A 25,658-nucleotide genomic window follows, 5' to 3' on the forward strand; every position below is an offset into this window, starting at 1 on the left:
ATTTTGCATTGATCATCGTTTTCGAGCACACCCACCTCGCCTAGGTACACGATGTGCCCAGCCGCGCTTGTAAACTTAGGGAAAGGCTACTTTTCTCTCTATCTGCGAGCGAAGCGATCGATACGCCGCCAAATTTTAATGTGCCATTCAACCCATGAGCATTCGGGCGAAACAGTATAGCGCCAGGTACGGGAGTATTCAGAGAAAAATAAAATAAAAAAGCAACAAAAAACAAAGCGAAAGAAAGCTAGAATTATTAATAACTGAACGCAATATGATAGTTGAGCAATGCCAAATAAAAAATAAATAAATAAACAAACAAGAAATGCCCGTAAAACCCGTCCGAGCTGAGCGATGACGTCATAAGCATGTCGCAATGCATTCTGGGTAATTAAGGGAAAATTTGTGTATAGCACGTTCTACGGTTGTAAAACCGGAAATAGAGAAAGAAAGAAAGATAGAAGAAAGAAAGAAAGAAAGAAAGAAAGAAAGAAAGAAGGAAAGTGAGCAAAAACTAACAGTTCCAGAGCTGGTCTCTGGAACTAATAAGTCACTTTTTTAATTTGGGCAAAAGGAGATTTTAAGCCAAATTGCAAAAATTGCAAGATTTGGCCTCATTTTTTTGACACTTTCCGAAGTCGTATGTGTCTAATAATTTCTTCTGTATAATTCCAATGTATTATTTTACATTGGAAAATGAAATAAAGATGGCAAATAAGTGTGTAGTGTCTTTTTTATTAGTGTCAAACTTTGCATTTTGTCAGATTTCAAAAATTCGTCATGGGCCTCCCTAGTAATGTTTATTTGCCATATGTGGCACGAAAGCATAGTACACCTAATCACATAGCCTGACAAGTCATTTTAATTTATACTCGATCGGCGAGGCGATCGGCTGTACGCGACATGTGACCGTTGGTAATCTCGAGCCCCTGAAAAGACCATGTCACTATAGCAAACTAAACACTAAGCTTAAAATGTTCTCTCATGCGTTGCACGCTGGGTGTACGTTCTGAGTAAAGGAAGCCCTTGCCACACACCCTTACGGACATGAGATTGCAATGGTGCGAAAGACTTTTTGCCCGTATTAAGATAAGTCGTCAGCTCAACTTCGAAAAGCCGAAAAAAGTCGAATGAGTTGGGCTAGGGGTACACACCCACCCTTAACTTTTACTTGCGTTTTATCTGGACAAGGGGGGCGATACGCAATGCAAGACAGTGACGTAAGCTAACTTCAAGACCCAAAGAGTGATTTTACGTTTGGTTGTTATAGACATGTCATAGGCCCTTTGAAAGGACTGTTTGATAGTCTCAATGCTAGAAGACACACTTTCTGATAAAGGGGGAATCCTATGTTTACTGAGGGAATTATCAATTTTTTGTCTCGCTAGCTTGAACAGAATGGAAAGCATGATCTTGCCAGATGGCAGTGTTTTCTCCAGGTTTCTCATACATTTGGGACATGTATCCATCCATCCATCTGCCGGGAAATCTTGATGGAAATTGGTTCTGATTGAGGGGGCTAATAATAAAGTATGCAAATTTAAATTATGCAAATTAAAGAGTTTCAAGATATTGTAAATACAGGTGATAGCATAGATCCAAGTCTCAAAGCAACAAGTCATTGTAAATGACATAGTCCCTACTTACAGGAATCAATGTAAAGTGAAATCGGTTGACGCATATCTGGACAAGTCATCGCTGATGACACAGTCCCTGCTCGCACCATTAACCCTTTTCCTGCCAAGTCCGTATTTCACCACCAGGTCAAGATGGTTAAAATTAATGAAACACAACATATTCCGTATGGTGTATTTTAACATAATACTGTACATTTGAAAGCTGTTGAAAACATAAATACTGTAAACTTGATTTTTTTGGACTAAAGATGCTATAACAGACCAAGCCAAGTGGGTGAAAATACGTCATGTTTTGGCTCAATACTGCTTTTTACTGACTTGGCTGATGGGGGAAGTGATACTGTCTGGCAGGAAAAGGGTTAATTGTGATGCACATGCACACTACAATACAATGTCTGTGTGCAAAGTTTGAATGAAATCTGTTCAGGAATTGTTGAGTTGTGGTTCCAAAACATTAAAAAATCACAACAAAATGGCCGCCCAGCAGCCATTTTGGATCATATCGCGTAATAAATTAAGATACATATATATGCCATAGTATTTTATCTGTGTACCAACTTTGAACGAAATTTGTTCAGGAATATTTCAGTTATGGTTCAAATACATGAAAAAAATCAAAACAAAATGATTGCCAAGCAGCCATATTGTATTGTATTGCGAAATAAATTAACGCGCATATGTATGCCACGGTACTTTATCCTTGCACACAGTTTGAAAAAATTGGCTCAGGGATGACAGAGAAACGGCTGCTAACGGACGGACTGACAGACAGATGGGACCCAATCTATCGGTATGAGTCCCCGCCGGACTGCGTCCGCAGGACTAAAAATAGCTGAGAAAGTATTGACCTTGTCTTGGTGTGTATGTTATGTGCAAAAACGTTGATGTACAAAGTACAAATGTAATTAGTTAAGCTAAATTTGTGTAATAGTTAGGTAATAGATGTGGCTATATAATGTGAGAGTAGATATCAAATGTCAGAACAAAATGGCCACTTGGCAGTCATATTAGATTGTATCACAAAGAAATTTTATGTAAGTAATAATGTGTTGTCGTGCCAAGTTTGAATAACATTGGTCTATGCATTTGTAAAGGAATAGCTTTGGACATAGAAAAATCAGAAAAAAAATTGGCTGCCTAGCAACCATACTGGATCATAATGCTGAAAATATTGGACATACTGTACATATGTAAGTCATGGTGTGTTGTCCTTGTGGCAAATATGAAAGAAAACAGTCATTACATGTCTGTGCATGGCTTGAGACATAAATATCGGAACAAGTTGGTCACCTGGCAGCTATGAAAAACTCTCTAGATTCCTGCTCTCCAGTAAGTATTTCACATATTAGAAGCCTATATAAGTCATTCATCACTAATTCATGATGCGGAATGCCACAATCAATATTATGTGTATATCAATATCTCATTGTGGGGAGAGGTGTGGTATGGCAAAGCAACTGAGTTTATTTTAGGGGGGATTTTGTTTAAATACTCAAGAGAGAACATAGAGATGGTGCACAAAGACAGGAAACACTGGCAGACAGACATAAGTACAAAAAACGAAAACTTGTCAACAAGAAGATATAAATTTCAACAAATGCAAATCTGTGTTTGGTTTAAGCAGGAATAGAAAAAATTTGATTCACCTTTAGCTGATTTGGTTTTTGACTTGATGTTTCCGATAGTTGGAATCTTCTTTGCAATGGTGTCTTTAATGATTTCATCTATAATTGACTTTGGTTCCTGTACACACAATAACACATTATATAAGCATTTTTGCTCATAAAAATACTTTCTTTTGGAAATTTGCTGTCATTTCCCTTTCCATAGAGATTATATTTCTATGATAATATGATAATCTATGGTCGGATGTTGAAGGATAATACTCTATAGGACAAATATGAACATGTACAAGCCCCTTAAAAACATAGAGCCAATGTCCCTGAAGCTACTATAGACATGGATACAAAATTAAGTATAAACAAAGATTTTGACCAAAAATGGCAAAAACTGACCTCCCAAAGAATTGAACATTTCATTAAATTTAAATATATCACAGTAAGACAACCCTATGGAACCTATATACTAAATATAAAAGGTATAAGACAAGTAGTTTTTGAGAAACATTTTTTTTTATCAAAAATGGCAAAAATTACGCCAAAAATACAAAATCATAGATTTCATCATAATTTGAATATATCATATTTTAAAAAACATCCCTATGAACCTGTATACCAAATATCAAAGCTGTTAGACAAGCAGTTTTGATGAAATAAATTTTTGACCAAAAATGACAAACAATTCCCATAAAATACAAATTTGCATATTTCATCACAATTTGAACAAATCTTCAATTTCAATGTATCATATTAAAGTCATCTATAGGAACCTTTACACAAAATATCCAAGCCATCAGACAAGTACTTTTTGAGAAATACTTTTTTTTACCATAAATGACAAAAACTGCCCCCAAAATACACCAGATATGAACTGAAAATGCTCACGTGTTTCATTATATATTGCAGTTATGTGTAAATTTGAACCTTCACCACATGTTTGCAACTTCATTGAAAGTGTTATGATCAACATAATGAATAATATTCACCACAGATTGATTCTCAATAATAATAATATAGAAAGTTCATTAAAATATGCAAATTAGGAATTGACTGAAATGTTCTCATTAAAATGCAAATTAGGAATTGGCTGAAGTAAAAATGAATCACTTTCAATAATCTCGTATCATAATATCTTTAATGTGCAAAGCAATGCGTCAACTTTGGTCTAGTCAAGACAGACAAATATCCTTAATTAGGAAAGTTAATAAAATTTGCAAATAAGGAATTGGCTAATGTAAAAATTCAAGTATCTTTAATGTACATAGCAATTTTCGTCAAATTTGGTTTAGTCAATACAGATAAATATCCCTAATTAGGAAAGTTCATTAAATATGCAAATTAAGAATTAGCTGAGGTAAACAAGTGTAGTGACTTTCAATAATGTTGTTTTATAATATCTTCAATATATGTAGCAAGATTCATCCACTTCGGTCGAGTCAATTCAGATATATATCCCTAATTAGTGAAGTTCATTAAATATGTAAAGAAGGAATTGGCTGAAGTAAAACTGCTTAATGATTTTCAATAATGTTATATCATAGCATCTTCAATGTACATAGCAAGTTTCATCAACTTTGGTCAAGTCAATTCAGATACATATATCTAATTACGAAAGTTTATTACATATGCAAATAAGTATTTGGCTGAATTAAAAATGCTTAATGACTTTCAAAAATGTTATATCATAGTATCTTTAATGTACATAGCAAGTTTCATCAATTTTGATCAAGTCAATTCAAATAAATACCCTAATTTCAAAAGTTCATTAAATATGCAAATTAAGAGTTTGACGAAGTAAAAATGCTTAATGACTTTCAATAATGTTAAATCATAGTATCTTCAATATACATACCAAGTTTTGTCAATTTTGATCGAGTCAAATCAGATATATATCCCTAATGAGGAAAGTTCATTAAATATGCAAATTATCCATTATCTTTTATGTCACCCCTTCGTACCTTTCACAGCTGATATATCTTGGTGTGATCAACAATTGTAGTGAATTTCATCAAATTGTGTGCAGTCCTTGTCAATATATATCCGTTTCTTCTAAAATCATTAATTATGCAAATGAGCAAAAACTAATCAGTTCTTGCCATTTGAAAACTGAATCTATGTACCAGATTTGATTCTGATCTGATGAGCCGTTTTTGAGATAACGAGTACACAGACAGACAGACAGACAGACAGACAGACAGACAGACAGACATCGCTGCGACATATGCTCACATGTGTCAACACGTGAGCAAAAAATCGTAGATTTCACCATAATTTGAATATATCAAATTTTGAACATCCCTATGAACCTGTATACCAAATATCAAAGCTGTCAGACAAGCAGTTTTGATGAAATAAATTTTTGACCAAAAATGACAAACAATTCCCTAAAAATACAAATTTGCATATTTCATCACAATTTGAACAAATCTACGTTGGGTCATCCCTAGGGACCTAAATACTAAATATCAAACCTATCTGACCAATGGCTGTGAAGAAGATTTTTTACCCAAAATGCCGTTTTTGCACTAATTTGCATATTTTTTAACAATATCAAAACAATAAAAAATCTAGTTTCTCATAATCATATTTTGCAGCTACACAACAAATATCACATCTGTAAGTACTGTGGTTCTCAAGGTATTTGAGTGGATGGACATCCTCACAAATGGACATACATACATACAGACTGATGCCGGATGCATACCCATCCAAATAGCTTCTGTAGACTATAGTCTATTGTAGCTAAAAACCATTCCAAGAACTGTACATATCTGTACATTTTTGGAAAACAAATTTTGGAATGCAACTACACATGCATTATTGTCTTAACTCAAATCGAAGTGTTATCATGAAACAGGCATTTAAAACCTCATCCTTAGTCCTTACAATTATAAGGATATGTGTGGAATCCTCTTTTGTTGATTTCTACAGTATGACACAAAATCTCCTGCTTGATCAGTACCATGTTTACCATTGTACAGCACAATAAGTTTCTTTTGATTCACAAAATTGTCCGAATACTAATAGGGGTTTTAACTTTGTCACAGAAAAGTCAAAATGTTATTCTAATATTGAAATGTTACCAATTTATATAATCAGCTACGCATCACTTTGGATTCTGTCATTCAAATTACCTCTCACAAATCACATCATTGTTCCTTTTCTGATAGAAAGGCACATGAAAATTACAGAGACAGTAAAACATTTATCTAAGGGAAAACAGTGCAAAATCATATACATCATTACAGATATGGTATTCTTACGAATTCCAAATGTCATTAATTAATGACATAGTAGATAAGGATAGTGGCGCTTGTTTGTTCACATTGAAAGACTTTACCTCAAAATATCTCAGAGAATATTTTACGTTCAATATCCCTGAAACTGAATGATACAAGCGTGGGGATGAAGTTATTACTCAGTATCACCACTTGGTTTTGTAGACTTCATCACCAAAGGTGTGATGACCTCATCAGACATGATGACAACTACTGGCTTCTGACAATGATCATTACAGATGTATAATGCCTAAACGATGTATCATATTCCAGTCAGTAGCTGATTCATTTCTCATAAACAAGAAAATAAAATCACTATCAAATGTGTATTTGGGACTCATGTTGCAAAGTGCATTGATTGCATTTCAAATCACTGAATACGCTGACTGATGCAGACAACAATAGCTTCACAATGATACAAAATTACAAATATTATAGTAAAAATGTGCTGACTCCACAATACTTGAAACCATACAGACACTGCCAGCAATCATTACGATGGTACATCACTATGCAAACAATTTTTTTAACAGTTACTCTGAACACAAAGGCCCATGTTGAGGCTGCTGACTCTATCTCTTCTTGGGTCAACTAAAATTTCACATAGAGACGACTACACAAGTTCAATACTCCAACGTTTCTCAAAGCTGTGACACATTACGAGATCAGCCATACGGCTCAATGATAATGTGGCGTAACACTCACCTCAACTGGTACAAGCAATGTTTTCCCAAGATGCTGGTTATAGGAGAGACACCACGCTTCTTTGTACCCATTACTACCACAGTATTTGTGAATGGTTTCTGAGTTAAGTCTCAACCATACACCATCTTCATTGTGAACTTCATCTATGAATGTTATAGTATTATTCACACCTACCACTCCGATCTGTTCACTTTGCAATGAAGGACTGCTGCGTATTCTTAAACCTTGACTAAAGTTAGCTATATATTTCCTGACCTGAATGAAAGACAAGAAAATTATTTGTAAACCAGTGGATAAAATATTCAGTTTTGCACAACTGAACTTAGCCAACAAAATATAATGATTCAACCATATATCAAATACTTGGTTCAGTACAGAGTAGGCGCGTAGGCATCATCTGCTGCTTATTTGATGGTGTGAAAATTAGGTGGTCTCAAAACCTATTTTCCAAAATATGATTCGCATTGACATATTATTTATTGCTCAGAAACATTACGTACCATCAAATGAATCCCAGTTTATGTTTTAGGATACACTTTCCAAATTATATAGGCTTGATAAAGTCGCATATATCAAGCATTCAGTCACAGTACCTAAATTGACCAATGAAATTGTCTGACATTGCTGTCTGTAAATGTTTCTTTTTTGTGTTGTTTTCACATCATTAAATATCTTGTTATATGGGCAGAATTGCCTGATATGAAGACAACAAATAGATACAGAAAGTAAACACTCACCTTACTTGGTTGATGAGGTTTCTTGGTCAGTGTAGGATTTGGTGGAGTAACACCTTGTGGCGGTTCACCAATCTCTATCTGGGCAATGTCATCTACAAAGCAATCATCAGTTATCAAACTTTGGCAAGTTTTGAATATTAAACTCTTGCCACCTAACAGCCACATTACCCATTAATAGTACAATGAAATATGGGACAAATATGAGCTTAAATTCTAATCCTGGCGAGTAGTATCACTTGCGCATCTGTTAAGTCACTAAAAAGCAGTATAGTTTGTAAAGATCATGTTTACAGTATCCAAACTAAGGATCTGGGGGTAATCTTTTTCTAGGGATTTGAGTTTTTCTGGGCATGTCTCATTTATTTATTGGTAAAGCTTTGCACATGCTTGGTTCTATTAAGCGGCTCCCTCAATTCACTGTACAAAGTTTTTAGAATAAGCGTCTGTAGTGTGGTCTCCTTGACAAAAACAACAACAGGACAAAATAGAGCTAGTGCAAATGAATTACATAAAATTCCTGTGTTTCAAAACAAAGCATTCTTACAACCAAACTAATCATGAAGAACTGTGCCAGTGTTTAAACCTTTTGCCTCTTCATCATGGGAGATGATTTTTAGATTCTATATTTTTAACGAATGTGTTAATAACATGTATGATTGTCCCAAAAATATTTTTCGTATTAATTTTAATGTTCCCCAGAGAACTACAAGAACTCACACTGTTTTTAGACTCACAATTAGTAAACTCAATGTTTTTAAATGTGCAGCTCTTCAAACATGTATGGCTACTTTAAATAAATTGTGCATTTAACATGATTGGAACTAATTTGGGATAATTGGATTTTCATATTTTGCAAATTTCTCAAAAGTGTTAGGTGCCATACAGCTGAATGTTGCAATATTGCAAATTACTCATAAGAACAAGTGCGTAATATAAAAAGAATAGCAGATGAGATAACATGTGTAGATTAAATGACATTACTTCACCATCCAATTATCCCAAATTAGTTCCAATCATGTTATTTCTAACCCTGCCATTTATATTAGTTCATCTTATCAAAGTTTCAGACGCCTGGTCAGAATTTGAAATAAATAAATAAATAAATAAAGAAATCTCCGTATTTAGGGGTCCTTCATATACTCAAGTTTTTCTTAATAGGCAAAACATGGGACATGTTATGCCTCACTACCTTTCACTAACTTGACCTGATGGTGACATATGAACTTGGCAGGATTAAGGATTGAAGTAACAAAGTGTCTTCCTGACACTGAAAATCAAAATCCCAGTTAGGAATAAATTATACCGGTATATGAAACAAGTGGCTGCCAAGTTGATGTTGTTTAATAGTAATAATAAAGTAATATCAAGCCTATTACTTTGTGTCATACCTATTTTTCACAATAATAATAATAACATGAAAAGTTGAATTGAGGCTTACCCATGGGATAGCCGTCTATGGTAACATGTACAGCATACATTCCAACTGATGCCGGCGTCCAATTTGCATGGTAACTGCCATCATTGTTCGCCTTTATTAGCATGGTTTCACTTGGTCTGCAAAAATTAGTATATTTGTAAATTACACAAATGTCATTTGTGACAGTTTGTGTTTTTATAAACAAGTCATCGTTGATGACACAGTCCCCAGTTATTAATGGGTACTTTGATTAAGTCCTTAGAGAGGATAGACTCCTGTTCATTAATTAGGTCTGTGATTAAGAACGACTTCCATGGTGGTGAAAATGTAAAACCAATGTTGACTGTCACCCTAATTACAAAAGGTCATTACATTTTTGCATTCTATTATAAAACTGACAGATTATCCCCTGTACCACATTTGATAAATGATATTGCTAAATGTCAATGAACTGTACTACAGCACCAAGTTTAATAAAATTTGATGAAGTATTGCTGGACATATCACTCTTAGAAGCTCATTAAATATATTAACTAACATGAAACTGCTAAGTGTCTTTATTCAATGTTAAAGCAATGTGAGCTCAACATTTGTACCAAGTTTCATGAAATTTGATGAACCATTTTTTGACATATCAGCCTAATTATGAAAATTCATAATATATGCAAATCAGTAGTTAATTGACATGATACTACTACATATCTTTGCATGCCATAACACTACTGGAAGATCAACATCTTTACCACATTTTATCAATTTGATGCAGCATTTCTAGACATCACTCTAAGTATGAAAGTTCATCAAATAAGGCAAATTAGCAATCAATTGATATGATACTGCTTAATGTCTTCACACAGTATTACATTTCTTGAGATATCAGCCTAATTATGAAAATTCATTAAATATACATATTAGCAGTTAATTGATATGATACTGCTAGATATCTTTGCATGCCAGTATACTACGGAAAGATCAATATCTGCACCAAATTTCATCAAATTTGAGGTAGCATTTCAAGACATATCACACTATTTAGGATGACCCTTTTATTTGTTTTGTTTCTCATCTCCAGATGCATACTCAGGCAGGGCGGGCGGGCGAAATAAAAGAAAAACGAAGATCAACTTCTGTCTGTCCACAGAGATAGCTTTGACATGTCTGAGCCAATTCCTTTCAAACTTGGTACAAGGATAATACACTATGGCATACATATGCACATTGATTGTTTAGTGCTAATTTGCATAATTAGTGATTTTTGAAAAAGAGCTGTTTCTTAGCAGACTGCTTCCAGTTTGATGAGACTTTGTACACATGTTGGTCACACACAGCTCACAGTATGTATTTTATCCCATGATGCAACACGATTTGTACGCTTGGAGATCACCGTTCTGCTACCAAGGGCGCCGTTACATATGTGACTAATGCCGTGTCCAAAAATAGCCACGAGCTGAAAATTGATGTCGTACGCATATGCATGTTTTTATCCTCATTCGCAGTTACTTCAATGCAATAGTCGGGAAGACGTACATTTTTAGGTTTTTTTCCGGACCTTTATAGCATTATTCTATCTGAAGATTCATATTTTTCAAAAATTAAACTTGAGTTTCTATATTTTGACTTTTGGGGATATTTTTGGCTATCTCCTCTCTTGTTTTTGATCGGTAATGCCTGGAAGGGTACAGAAGCCATTGCCATGCTTGCTCCGAGTAAAAGTACGTTCTCAGTTGTTTTGTTTGACCGATTTTTAAAAAAATTAAGAGCAAATATTCAGTGAAAAATGAGATTTTTGATGATAATTAGCCTGTTTCTTGATGAGAAATGTGAATTTTGAAAAATTAAAACCGTATCATCATTGTACAACTAAATACAATTCCAACGATATACTGCATGCCTATATTGACCCAGAAATTGAGTCCGCCTATGGTGACATTAACCCTTTTCCTGCCAGACAGTATCACTTCCCAGTATTTAGCCAAAACATGACGTATTTTCACCCACTTGGCTTGATCTGTTACAGCATCTTTAGTCCAAACAAATCAAGTTTACAGTATTTATGTTTTCAACAGCCTTCACATGTACAGTACTATGTTAAAACACAACTTATGGAATATGTTGTGTTTCATTAATTTTAACCATTTTGACCTGATGATGAAATATGGACTTGGCAGGAAAAGGGTTAATGATGTATCTGTGAATAGCTGAAGATTGCACTTCAAAGCTTTAGCAGAGGTGTAAATTACAAATTATTGACCACAAAAAACTAACTCTTAAAATTTGCTTATGCAATTAGCGCCATTTAAAAGAATACTCTCAAAGTGAGGTAATCCCTGAAAATTTTAAAACAATGGGATTGGTATCATCATTTGATCATCATTAACTGAATGACATAATCCCTTCGAATTTGCAAACTAAATTTGATTAAAATTGATCAAACAATGTCAGAGAATAAAATTTTTGAACAACCATTTTTGATGGGAATATTACTTTGAAACAAAATGTGAGATGCTGAAAAGTAATATTCCCATCTTTGATGGGAATGTTACTTTGAAACAATATTAAAATGCAATGCCACCTAAACTATTCAGGTAATGCAATGACGGTACACCTAGCCATTTAAAACAGCTTTTAAATGGTGTTTTACCATTTTACACCTCCTGGAATACATCAGTTAACCCTTGTATCTTCCTTACATTGCATACTCTACTGAATTTCTACACCATAGAAAATAGTGTCCAAAAAAAAGACACTTACTTCAATCTGTCCTACTAATTAGCATTAATTTTCCCTGAAAAATCAGTGACATTTGGACTAAACCAAAGTATGTTTCAGTGATTGAAATCATAGAATGCCATGTACAATAATACATACTGAACATCATGACAAGGGCCTGTCATTATCTGTACAATATCAAAACAATTACTCCCCTTAACCAGTTAATGATATGCAACAAATTACCTTCTTATTGTAGGTGATGCTAGCCTTAGCTCTTCAAAGGAATAATTTTCATATGCTTTCATCATTGTGATAGAAACGTAGTTGACATGACTGGTGGTTGTTGGTTCATATGCAGTATTGATTTTGGGTGGAGCATGACCACCATACGTGACGTCTCTGACAATTGATTTCTTACTAGACTTCTGAGTCTTCTTGTTGCCATGACTACAATCTTGCTTGATGACAGGCACTGCTTTGGCTTCAACCTGAAAAGCCATGTAATGGCACAATTGAGTCACCACTTTCTAACACTGTATCAATCAAATTCATTCATAAAAGTATATGGTATCAGACAAACCATACATACACACAAAAATCATTATATTCAACATCACCTGCTCTCAGTGACAACAAACAAATTTCTGAATATGCTGTTGTTTGTTTTTTGGGGATGAGCATACATCAGTACTGGCACACTTTGTTTGAGTACTAATACTTAAACATAGGTCAACTGTCCAGACAAACATTTTGTTTGACCAAGACTGGAAAAAATTCCCTAAAAAGATATGTAAGTAAGTTTTATCATAATTTCAACGAATCTGAATCGGGTTATCCCGACATACCTGCATACAAAAGCAATTGGACGAGGACACTATCACTTTGCTGATTTTTTGAATTTTCTACCAAAGCAGCAAAAATTGCCGATAAATACAGGTTTGCAGATTTTTTCACGATTTGCACAAAGCTTATACAAATCATCCCCACAGACCTTTGTATCAAATTTGGAAGCAATCTGATGAGCGGTTTTCAGTAAGGAATGTGTTTTAACGAAAAAAGGAAAAGATTTACCCTTATAGTACAAAAATGCGAACTCCCACATTATTTGAACAGATCTTACTGAGGTCAATACAAGGACCCTTAATTCCAGGTTTCAAACCAATCACACAAAAACTTTTAGAGGACAGATTTTTTTACAAAAAACCCAGAAAAATAGTGACAACATCACTGTTCGCTCCCATAAATTTATCAAAACAAGTCAACAATTGTATGAAACATGGACATACATATACAGACAGACTGACATACACAGACTGGCACAGAGTGATGACATTGACCCCAAGTGTGCCTTGGCCCGTGGAGAGTAGCAAAGATATAACAAAAAGCTGAAAGTAATGATAAAATAGTTAAGTATAGGCCTACAGGCACTGAGAGTGAATATGTTACAGCAATTTGATTAGTTTCTTTTCCTTTTCTACTTCTGTGATAATCTTTAAGACAATAAATCTGCAAGGCAGTTTATATATTGACAAATATGTTATCTTTTACAAGCACACAGCAAACTGTTCTTGATTTTTTCATTTACAATGTTTGACATAGACTGCAACCAATGTTTACACTTTGCCCATACACCAGATACATGGAGAAATTTCAACATACAATCATCAACTCAGAAACCCTACATGGAAAAGTAAACATTGTTTTCTTCCAGAACAGCTGGTGCATCCACATCTGGAACAACTTACAAACTTAACCAATTACACAAGGATGATGACACAAGAGATAAAGTTAAACTGTGGTGAACTTGACCATTCCTTTCAAATCCTTACCTAACTTGCCATCTTAAACTAAAATACACTGCATGGTTAATTGCGCACAAAAATACATCAGGGTGGACCATTTGATAAGGAACGGTGTCTGGAAGATCGATGAGGTACATCATCTTTTTTATCCGATCCATTGTACATTCTTTTTTCCCCACTCTCCCACCTTTTCTTTTTGTCAAACCTTCTCTGGCTGAATTTTTTATTGGCATTTGTTTGGAATTTTTTCAAAATCTGCCAGGATTTTTTCACTGCATTTCAACACCAAATAAAGTTTACCATATCAAATGCTTACTAAATCACCACATTATATACTCTTAGTTCCAGTAGGTATAAAATTACCCCCAAAAATCTTAAAAATACAAAATGAAAGATATCCCAGTAAAACTGACAGTTTCGCAAAGTTGCCCCAATAATTAAAAATTCCGGATTTCAACATAATTTTAATTATATTATTAAAAAAACCCTAAGAACCGGTTTACTAAATATCAAAGCAATCCGACTGGTAAATTTTGAGAAACAAATTTTTTTACCAAAAATGTAAAAAAAATTGCCCCCCAAAATACAAAATTGCAGATTTCATCCTAATTTTAAATATATCTAATTAACAACACCCTAGGAACCTGTACACTAGATATCAAAGCTACCAGATCAGAAGTTTTAGGAGAAAAATTTTTTGACCAAAAAAGGCAAAAATAAAAAAACAATTGCCAGTTTCAACATACCTTCAATACATTATATTGAGATTAATCTTAGATACCTGTATACCAAATATCAAAGCTATCAAATCAGTAGTTTTTTGATAAAAAATTTTTTTATCAAAAATTGGGAAAATTGCCCCAAAATTACAAACATGGGGCCCGGGGGCACCGGCGTCCTTTGTACCTCCTTACTGTTTATTATTTGCCATAAATGTGAAATTTGGCAAAAAGTCAAATTGTTTGGACATAAATGAAAGTTATTTGAACTGGTTGGTTACTGCTCCAGCATAAGTTCAAGTGTGGATTCTAAGTTTCAACAGCCTTGATATGTGTGAAAGTGAATTAAGAATAAGAGATGGGACTCTATAGGATCAACAATATCTAAAACAGGAAACGGTGAACTTATATAATACAGAAGGGGAGAAAATTTAGCCACAAACTATTGTATTTGTAATATAATGGACAATGGCTAATCTATAAATCAAATTACTTAAACTGGATTGTTGGCATTGATTACACATGTATTTATAGTCCATCAAATAGAAAATAAATTTGGGCCATTGACTAAAAAACATTTGCTTGTTACACTCACCACACTTGTACTTAGTATTTGGAGTGTACACCTATCTACAATACAATGATAAAAAGTTTGGACTCTGTAGGTCAACAGTGCATCTTTAATGTATGAGACTAAATAAGCTTACCCCTCAAGTATGTGTAGGCCAAAAACAATATTTAATTTTGAATTACGTAGTGCAGGGAAGGACATACAATATGGTGAAAAGCAAACTAAATATAAAAACTGAATATACAATTATATGAAAATGTTGTTTTACAGTCATGAGTATCTGGTGTGTGCCAAGAGACAAATATTAAAATTGGACAGTATCATCCTGACCACAGTTTGTCGGTACAAAATATTATGCTATTCACGATAGTTATACAACATAGCTTGCATTTTGTTCACAGTAGAACTGAGTTTTACATGTAAGATAACTTTCTTGTAAACTGTAAATTCTGGCTTCTGGCAGCTCAAACGTCGTAATACTACATTTTTTGATATGATACGGAGTGACTTGCACACATATGCAATATGCAGTGACAGTCGATATATTCATAGTAAGAGTCTACTACATTCAAGCATAGTGATGTTGACAATTTCAAGTAGCCAGGAGGAAATTCTAATGGTCTTTTAGTGGAAATATAGGTATTAAACAACAGTGAAACAAACAATATTAGTCATCGTGACGTGCTGCAATCTCGGATCATGTATGATCTGATGATCCTGCCAAATTGCCATGTCGGATTATGCCGTGATTCTGAAGTGCGCGTATTTCCTTAAATCGGTCAACATAAGCACACACTGTCTTTAGCGATCGAAGTCAACAATGATGTCAAAATCAATGCACAACTGACGAAATTACCCAAAATAAGCAACAGAAAACTAAAAGTTATCGCTGTGTCGAAAGGACAGTACATCAACATAAAACGACGCTAGTTTATTATGACATGGACGTAGAAGGAGAGAGCGTTCCCTTGCTCTCACCCAGCTATTAGTACGGGCCGCCGGTGGGATTGCCTCGCTAAAGCAATGGCTTCGCCGGCACCGGTGAGTACTGAGACGGAGGCCATCATTCTTCAGTCTATCGAAGGAGCGTTTCGTGCCAAAAAATACATGACAGCAACAAAAGTACCATCACTGTGAACTTCATATTTACAAAACATCATCAAATACACGCTAAAAACTGTAAAAAGTCAAAATTCGCACCATACCGAGAAACAAGATGGCGTCGGTTTGATTTTTCGAAGTCCTTGCAAAACAAGGCTAACTTGTTATGAGCGTATGCGCATATTAAGGGCAGACCCATTTGATTTCGGGGGGTATGTAGGAAGTGGGTATGGGAACTTGTGTTTTTTTGTCAGAGAAACAACATTTTTTCATTTCTACTGTCAGACCTGCATCAATTTTTTTTTATTCAAATGGAGTAGCAGTGCAATTTTTCAAATTTAAGCCAGTGTTTCACATATCACAGGATGGTAAAATGTATTCATTTTACATTCCAACAAATAAAAACACCAGATATGAACTGAAAATGCTCACGTGTTTCATTATATATTGCAGTTATGTGTGTAAATTCTAACCTTTGCCACATGTTAGCAACTTCATTGAAAATATTATGATCAACGCAATGAACAATAATGACCGCCGATTAGGTCATGAAGTATACAAATATGTAATTAACTGAAATAAAAATATCAGTTCTTTTACTGCTGTCATTGTATCACCACTTTATATAGCAAGTGTAATTACCGTTGGCCAAGTCCTTCAAGCCATATATGCCGAGCTGTGAAAGCTCATTATGCAAATTATAAATTAGCTGACATGAAAATGTGAAATGACTTTTGATATTGTTTTAACCTGGTATAATCATCAATGTACATAGCATGTTTTGCCAACTTTGATCAAGTAAATCCAGTATATATCCCTAAAAAGCAAAGGTCATTAAATATATAAATTAGGAATTGGCTTAAGTAAAAATGCTTAATGATTTTCAACAATGTTGTATCATAGTATCTGTAATATATGTAGCAAGTTTTGTCAACTTTGGTCAAGTTGATTCAGACATATATCTCTAATTAGGAAAGTTCATTTAATATACAAATTAGGAATTGGCTGAAGAGAAAATGCTTAATGACTTTCAATAATATTGCATTATACTGTCTTTAATGTACATAGCAAGTTTCATCAATATTGATCAAGTCAATTCAGATAAATATCCCTAATTATGAAAATTCATTTAATATGCAAATTAGGAATTGACTGAAGTAAAAATGTTTTTTGATTTTCAATAATATTATATCACAGTATCTTTGATGTATATAACAAGTTTCGACAACTACAATCAAGTTAATTCAGATATATATCCCTAATTTGGAAAGTTTATTAAATATGCAAATTGGGAATTGGCTGAAGTAAAAATGTTTAGTGACTTTCAAAAATTTTGTATCATAGTAGCTTCAATACATGTAGCAAAATCATCAACTTTGGTCCAGTCAATTTAAATATATATCTCTAATTAGCAAAGTTCATCAAATATGTAAATTAGGAATTGGCTGCAGTTAAAATGCTTAATGACTTTCAATAATGTTAAATCATAGTATCTTTAATATATATACCAAGTTTGGTCGATTTTCATCAAGTCAAATCAGACATATATCCTTAATTAGGAAAGTTCATTAAATATGCAAATGAGCAACTCTCATGTCATCCCTTAATGGTTCCCACTACTGATATATCTTGGTGTGATCAACATTTGTAGCAAATCTCATCAAATTGTGTGTAGTCGTTTTTAATGAATATCTGTTTTTTCTAAAATCATTAATTATGCAAATGAGCAAAAAGTATGCAAGCCAGACCTAGTCTGGTTCCCTGACCCATTTCCCCGGTAGAGGGCGTGGGGAAATATAGGGTCAGGTACCGGCAAATGTAAACATGGACGCTATTGGGTTAAAATAAAACAAGCTGTGATTGGCTGAAAGTAACACTTGTAACTTTTTCTCATGTTTCTTGGGTTTCGCACTTTCAGACTCACTTGACACCAACTTCTTGTTTGTACCACAAAGCCGTGGAGGTAGAAAGAAATACTTTTTACCTCCATGATTTAGCCACTGTGATTTAGCACACCTCTTAATACTTTTAGAACGTCGACATGATGCCTGGCATTTTTCACGAAATTCGGACACCATTCTATCCATCGAAATCAATCGTCGTTAACAGTTCCAACAAAGTTTGCTTTCAATTAGCTGTGATATCGCAGCAGTACTTGTGGCGTGTATCGAACGTGCTCGGGTCATTGGGGTACGCCACAGTCGGTGATGACCTCAATGACCGTAGCGCGTTCGATACACGCAACGAGTACTGCTGCGAAATCACAGCCAGCCTTCAATCACCTCTATTTCCCCGTACTTCTGGATTAATCCTTTCAGTTTGTGTTTCCCGTCTCGTGTGCCAATGTTTTTGGTTCGGATACCAGTGTTCGAACATAATTCTTATCCAGTCGAATTTTGACCGGCGTTTTCATGGTAGCAGCCATATTTGTTGTAGCATGTTCTGTCAGGTGACTAACCTCCGCCATCTTGAACAAAATTCTGTTCAAGATGGCTACCCGGTACCTGACCCTATATTTCCCCACGCCCTCTACCGGGGAAATGGGTCAGGGAACCAGACTAAGCCAGACCCACCAAAAACTAATCAGTTCTTGCCATATGCTAACTGAATCTATGTACCAGATTTGATCCTGATCTGATGAGCCGTTTTTGAGATATCGGACCAATAGACAGACAGACAGACAGACAGACAGACAGACAGACGGACACACAGACAGACAGACAGACAGACATTGCTACGACATATGCTCACGTGTGTAAACACGTGAGCAAAAAATGGAAAGTCTAGTATATATACAACTTTAAATTATGGAACACTTTTTTGGCAAATCAACTGTGATCAGTACTATACCTGCTTTTCTTTAAAACAGTCAATTCCTTTTAAGTTCTCAGGGGAGATGTTATCTTTTGTGGTCAGAGAAACAAGGCTCACACATTGTATTTCATTATATTTGTTGTTCCTCAATTTTTCATTGACAACTTGTAATCTTTCTAACATATTTATATTGAGAGAATAACATATTGGTTTTAACACTAGTTTATTGACTCCTGTCTTGTGTTTTAAATTTTCACAATTTACAGAAGTCAAATAGTCCCATCTAGATATTGCCTATGCCATTGAGATATTGCAACAGAAATCCTGAAATATGAGTTCTTGGGTCAGAAAAGGGAAGGAAAACATCGAGTGCACTGAGGTGTAAAGTAGTGAATGCTTATATCATAAGTGCTGGGGAAAAAAAAACACATAAGAATTGCTTGTGGTAAAAACATTTGCGCTGCCTATGACAGCATGCCAGCAAAGAATACATGAGAATGAAGTTTCCAAAATTTTGCTCATTTCAAGTGCATTGTGACAATTCCTTTTTTTATTTTTGTCTGTTATGAGAATTTTTTTTCTCAAGCCATAACAGGTTTAATATTTTTCTTTTATTTCACCTGGTGACAATTTTTTTCTCAAAATCCTCCATACCCCCAGAAATCAAGTGGTCCCCCCCTATGTGAGCCCCTGACCTATACGGGCCATTGGATTACTTCCTCAGCAGAACTGATATGCATGCCGGTACCGGTGTTTATCGCCTACGAAGGCCATCATTCTTCAGTCGATCAAAGGCGCATTTCGTACAAAAAAATACACGAAAGCCGCAAAAGTGCATCACTGTCAACTTCATAACTATAGAACATATTGAAATACACAGTGAAACGTTTATAACGTAAAAAATGTGCCCCGACCGAGAAACAAGATGGCGTCCATTTCGATTCTTCAACTCAGATTTTGTCCTACAGTTGTGCGCATGCGCAGACGGTAGCTTTAGCGAAAGCGAGTCAAAATCAAGTGAATATAAAATAAGAATAGATAAAAATATTGTTTAAAAATAATACAAGGCATGTATCACCAAATTTTGAACATTTCTGACGGCATTTCAACTATATGAACACCCATGCCAAATATCACAATAATCAAATTAGTGGTTTTGAGGAAAAATTGAAAATAGTGGTTTTCACAAAAAAGCTAAAAAAGTGACTTTAAAATGATTCAATCAAAAAAAGAAAAAAGACCGTTTGAGATACATGCCCAAGTGAACACTAGACCAAATTTCAGAAAAAGTTACTGAAGCGTTTCTGAGATACCTGCGTCCACAGCATACAGCCCACTGTATGCGACAACAGAGGCCGCGTCATCACATTAGTACTTTGGGCCAAAGGCCCAAAGGACTAATATGACAATATCAATACAATTTGTACAAGCAGGACTGAGGTCATCCTGAGGAACATGAATATTACGTTTCACAGCAATCAGACGAGCGTTTTCAGTGAACAAGATTTTTTTGACTAAAAAAGGAAAAAATACCCTAAAAATACAAACATGCAAATTTCATCCCAATTTTTGCACACATAATTTAGAATAAATAAAGAAATCTGCATACCAAGTTTCAACCAAATCTGACCAATGCTTACTGAGTTTTAGCCATTTGCAGGATTTTTCCTTTTTTTCCCCTCATTTGCATATTTTTGGCACTGACATGTTCATTTGAACAAATTCACATCTCCACCCCTAGGTGCATCTGTACACCAAAATACTAAGACAGTAGGTGCTACGGTTTAGGAGTTTTTGATGTGGACGGACATACATACATACATACATACATACATACATACATACATACATACATACGTACATACATACAAACAGACGACATTTCTCCACCTTATAAGAATACCTCCCATTTGCATATATACATATGCATATATGGGAGCTAAAAATTGCCCCAAATATATGAATGTCAAAATTTCACAATGATTTGAACAAACCTGACTTAGGTCACCCCGAGCAACCTCCATTACAAAATTTCAAATTAGTGCCGACAAGCATTTTCGATCTCAGACCAATTGGACAAGCAGTTTCTGAGGAGGAGCTTGGAATGCAAACTTTACTGACGACAGACAAGATGACGACGGAAAACAACCTATTTCATAAGTTCTGTGTCACTGACAGAGGAGCTAATAAAAAGTTGACAGACAGTAGGGGACAATTGCCACCCTGGTGACTTTGATGTCAGTGAGATTTGGGATAACAAAGTCAATTTGACCTTGACAAATTATCCATCTTAAATCTTCTTTATGAAATCCATGAAATACTCACCCTGAGATTAGGAACTTGGACAAGATCTCCATATTGATCTCTGGTTTGTATGGTAATTACTGCTGGCCAATTACATTTTATATTATCTTTGTCATACAGAATATCACACTGTCTTGGATCAATGAAGGAGTCTGGTTGTAACCACCTACAAAAAATTGATCAAAATTATAAGTTGCTGTAATGCCATTCATTTGATTTTTTAAAATACTAAGATCAGTGTATTATTTGTTACATCAACTGATATTTAACTATTGACAAAAAAACCAGCACAACTAATGGTCGAAACGGTCAAAACTAAAGTTTGTTGGTACATGATGTAAGTGTTGTTACTGCCAGTCATCTATGTTTTTACTCTTCTTTTTGAACATTGTGATCAGTTTTCTGCATAGTTTGGTCACTATAAGTGGCAGAACCATCCACATGTGTGTATCATGTGCAGGTATAGACACACAACTGTTAGTACCAGTTTCAGAAATGATTAACAGTATTTACTTTACTATACAGAGGACAGAAAATAAAATACCGTCAGTGACGCTGAAGCTTCTCCAATGTGTGGCCAGGTCAGGTAATTGGCTGTAGGCATGAGTTGTTGGCAAATAGCTGATGATGTAGGGGCATGAGGTGGGATATGGACCCAAAGAACCCAAACGATGATCAAATATATAAATCAGAAAAATTCTAAGCTACAGTATAACTACCTGAAGATAGTTTGATGTGGAAAGAAGTTAAATAATTCAGAAATAAGAAATAACAATCCAGAAATGGTAATGGCGCACTTCCCTGTTGAAGTACACACCCTGGCGTCTGTAAATTAAACGTATACTAAATGAACATTTTAAGTCACTGTTAACTGTTTTTAATGCAATTTCTCAAGAGTCCTTTGAAAATGATGAAAAATGCTTATCAGGGCTTTGTGTTAAAAGGCTTCTTTTTGTCTGTCAAGCTTTCCATAGGCATGAAATTCTACAAGCATCAAATGTGACAGACACTTCATATAGGAAGGTCTGCCTTTAGAGGGCAGGCATCATGAACGGTGTTTGTTGGTTATTTACTCCGCATAGGCTTCTGCAGGGAAATGCATGTGAGTTGTAAACATTAAACATGGCCACCGTAGACGCAGATGTTCGATTTTTCTGTCTCAAATTTCCACTCATTTTCGGTCATTTGACTCTGGAACTCCAGGAAACGATTGGGAAGAAAGGGTTATCTTGAAATATTGAGGTATTTGCCGATATTTTGCAAAATTAAATGAGAAAAAATAGTGACAATATCACTGTCGCTCCCATATAGTTATGAAAACAAATTGACAAATGTAAGAAACATAGTTGAATGACATTTTGCCCACATTGTTTGTCTGGTTTTTTACTGAAGTGCATTGTAATTGTAAACTTCTGTGTAAAGGATATATGCCAGGGTGAATTTTCCTGGTATGGAGATTTCAGTTTGAAATCAAAGTGAGACTTGAGTGGACACCGTGGGTCATCAGTATGTATTAGGGAGATGGTGCAGTGGCAAAGAATGTGAAATTTTCGGAAGAGTTACTTTCAGAATGTGCTTAGGAATACAATTCAGAATAACATTCAGACACTCGTTATGTGAGATAATATTCTGTATATTCCAGAAGAGTCCTTTCAGAATGTGCTTTGGAATACAATTCAGAATAATATTCAGACACTCACATAATATTCTGTATATTCTAGAAGTAAGAAGTCATTGACAATGACATAGTCCCCACTTGTAATAGGAGTATTAGTCTTGATGGGGCAGGGAAATGAGGTCATTAAGAAGTATCACTGGAGTGTATATGTTCAGATCTATGGACACATAGGTCTAGGTCATTGTTCCCATTTTGAAACAAGAGGCATGTCTAAGTTATGGTTCTAAATCGGGAAAAAGATCAGACCTCTAGCTGTATTGGCCTGCCAAGAAATACATATGTGCATAATAAATGAGGTACAAGATGTGACATCTTAAGGTCTACTATCCTATCAAAATTGAAGCGTAAAGAACTTGTGGTTACTGAGTTATGCATATATATGCATATTCAAGGTCAAAGGTCATCAAGGTCACGGTGACATTTTGAAAAAAAAAACCCATTGCATTGCTAATTAATCCATATATGCCAAAATTCAGACCTCTAGCTCTATTGGCTTGCCCACAATTATATATGGGCATAATAAAACGAGGTAAAGCATGTGTTGTCATAAGGTCTCCCATCCTACTAAATATAAAGGACATAGCACTTGTGGTTACTTATTTATTGACATAATCGTGTATTTTAGGTAAAAGGTTATCGAGGTCACATGACATTTTGTCAAAAATTTCTATCCTATAGTCTGTCCCTATATACCAAAAATCATACATTTACCTCTATTGGCTTGCTCAAAATTAGATATGCACATAATTAATGAGGTACAATATGTGGCGTCATAAGGTGTCCCATCATACCAAATATGAAGGGTGTAGCACTTGTGGTTCCTGAGTTATGGACAAATATGTATATTTGAGGTCAAAGGTCATTGAGGTCACGTGACATTTTTTCAAAAAAATTGTATTGCTAAGTTATCCCTATATACCAAAAATCAGACCTCTAGCTCTATTGGCTCGCTCAAAATTAGATATGTACATAATTAATAAGGTACAATATGTGGCGTCATAAGGTGTCCCATCATACCAAATATGAAGGGTGTAGCACTTGTGGTTCCTGAGTTATGGACAAATATGTATATTTGAGGTCAAAGGTCATTGAGGTCACGTGACATTTTGTCAAAAAAATTGTATTGCTAAGTTATCCCTATATACCAAAAATCAGACCTCTAGCTCTATTGGCTCGCTCAAAATTAGATATGTGCATAATTAATGAGGTACAATATGTGGCGTCATAAGGTGTCCCATCATACCAAATATGAAGGGTGTAGCACTTGTGGTTACTGAGTTTTGGACAAATATGTATATTTGAGGTCAAAGGTCACCGAGGTCAGGTGACATTTTGTCAAAATAATTGTATTGCTGAGTTATCCTTTATACCAAAAATCAGACCTCTAGCTCTATTGGCTCGCTCAAAATTAGATATGTGCATAATTAATAAGGTACAATATGTGGCGTCATAAGGTGTCCCATCATACCATATATGAAGGGTGTAGCACTTGTGGTTACTGAGTTATGGACAAATATGTATATTTGAGGTCAAAGGTAATTGAGGTCACATGACATTTTGTCAAAAAAATTGTATTGCTAAGTTATCCCTATATACCAAAAATCAGACCTCTAGCTCTATTGGCTCGCTCAAAATTAGATATGTGCATAATTAATGAGGAACAATATGTGGCGTCATAAGGTGTCCCATCATACCAAATATGAAGAGTGTAGCACTTGTGGTTACTGAGTTATGCACAAATATGTATATTTGAGGTCAAAGGTAATTGAGGTCACGTGACATTTTGTCAAAAAAATAGCATTGCTAAGTTATCCGTACATACCAAAAATCAGACCTCTGGCTCTATTGGCTCTCTCAAAATTAGATATGCACATAATTAATGAGGAACAATATGTGACGTCATAAGGTGTCCCATCATACCAAATATGAAGGGTGTAGCATTAGTGATTACTGAGTTATGGACAAATACGTATATTTGAGGTCAAAGGTCACCAAGGTCACATGACATTTTGTCAAAAAAATTGTATTGCTAAGTTATCCACATATACCAAAAATCAGACCTCTAGCTCTATTGGCTTGCTCAAAATTAGATATGCACATAATTAATGAGGTACAATATGTGGCATCATAGGGTGTCCCATCATACCATATATGAAAGGTTTAGCACTTGTGGTTACCGAGTTATGGACAGATATGTATATTTGAGGTCAAGGTCACTTGACATTTTGTCAAAGCGTCTGAGATATCTGCGTGAACGGATGGACTCACATGGATGGACTCACGGACTGACATGACCCAATCTATGAGCCCCCTGGACTTTATCTGTGGGGACTAAAACTGTGTCACTGCATCCTTTTTGCAATATGAATACGATGAGAAACTAAATTTTTATTTTTCTTGGCCTTATACACGGGAGTCTATGGACTGCCTTATACATGGGAGTCTATGGACTGCCTTATACATGGGAGTCTATGGTCTGCTTATACATGGGAGTCTATGGTCTGCCTTATACATGGGAGTCTATGGTCTGCCTTATACATGGGAGTCTATGGAGGTGAAAACTA

The 25,658-nt window shown here is 35.1% G+C and overlaps 1 protein-coding gene across 3 annotated transcripts in view; it reads right to left on the reverse strand.

Moving 5' to 3' along the window:
* The window catches only part of LOC139130331 (E3 ubiquitin-protein ligase MYCBP2-like), a 688,708-nt gene that overhangs the window by 147,125 nt on the left and 515,925 nt on the right, over nucleotides 1–25,658 (reverse strand). For all 3 annotated transcript variants that reach the window (XM_070696083.1, XM_070696082.1, XM_070696081.1), the window contains exons 42-47: nucleotides 21,438–21,582; nucleotides 12,349–12,593; nucleotides 9,415–9,530; nucleotides 7,977–8,068; nucleotides 7,240–7,494; nucleotides 3,284–3,380 (exon numbers count right to left, since the gene is read on the reverse strand). In XM_070696083.1, the coding sequence (XP_070552184.1) occupies nucleotides 3,284–3,380; nucleotides 7,240–7,494; nucleotides 7,977–8,068; nucleotides 9,415–9,530; nucleotides 12,349–12,593; nucleotides 21,438–21,582 (950 nt within the window). The remainder of the gene's footprint in view (nucleotides 1–3,283; nucleotides 3,381–7,239; nucleotides 7,495–7,976; nucleotides 8,069–9,414; nucleotides 9,531–12,348; nucleotides 12,594–21,437; nucleotides 21,583–25,658) is intronic.

This window comes from Ptychodera flava, chromosome 4 (genome assembly GCF_041260155.1).
Source record: "Ptychodera flava strain L36383 chromosome 4, AS_Pfla_20210202, whole genome shotgun sequence".
Taxonomy (NCBI): Eukaryota; Metazoa; Hemichordata; class Enteropneusta; family Ptychoderidae; genus Ptychodera; species Ptychodera flava.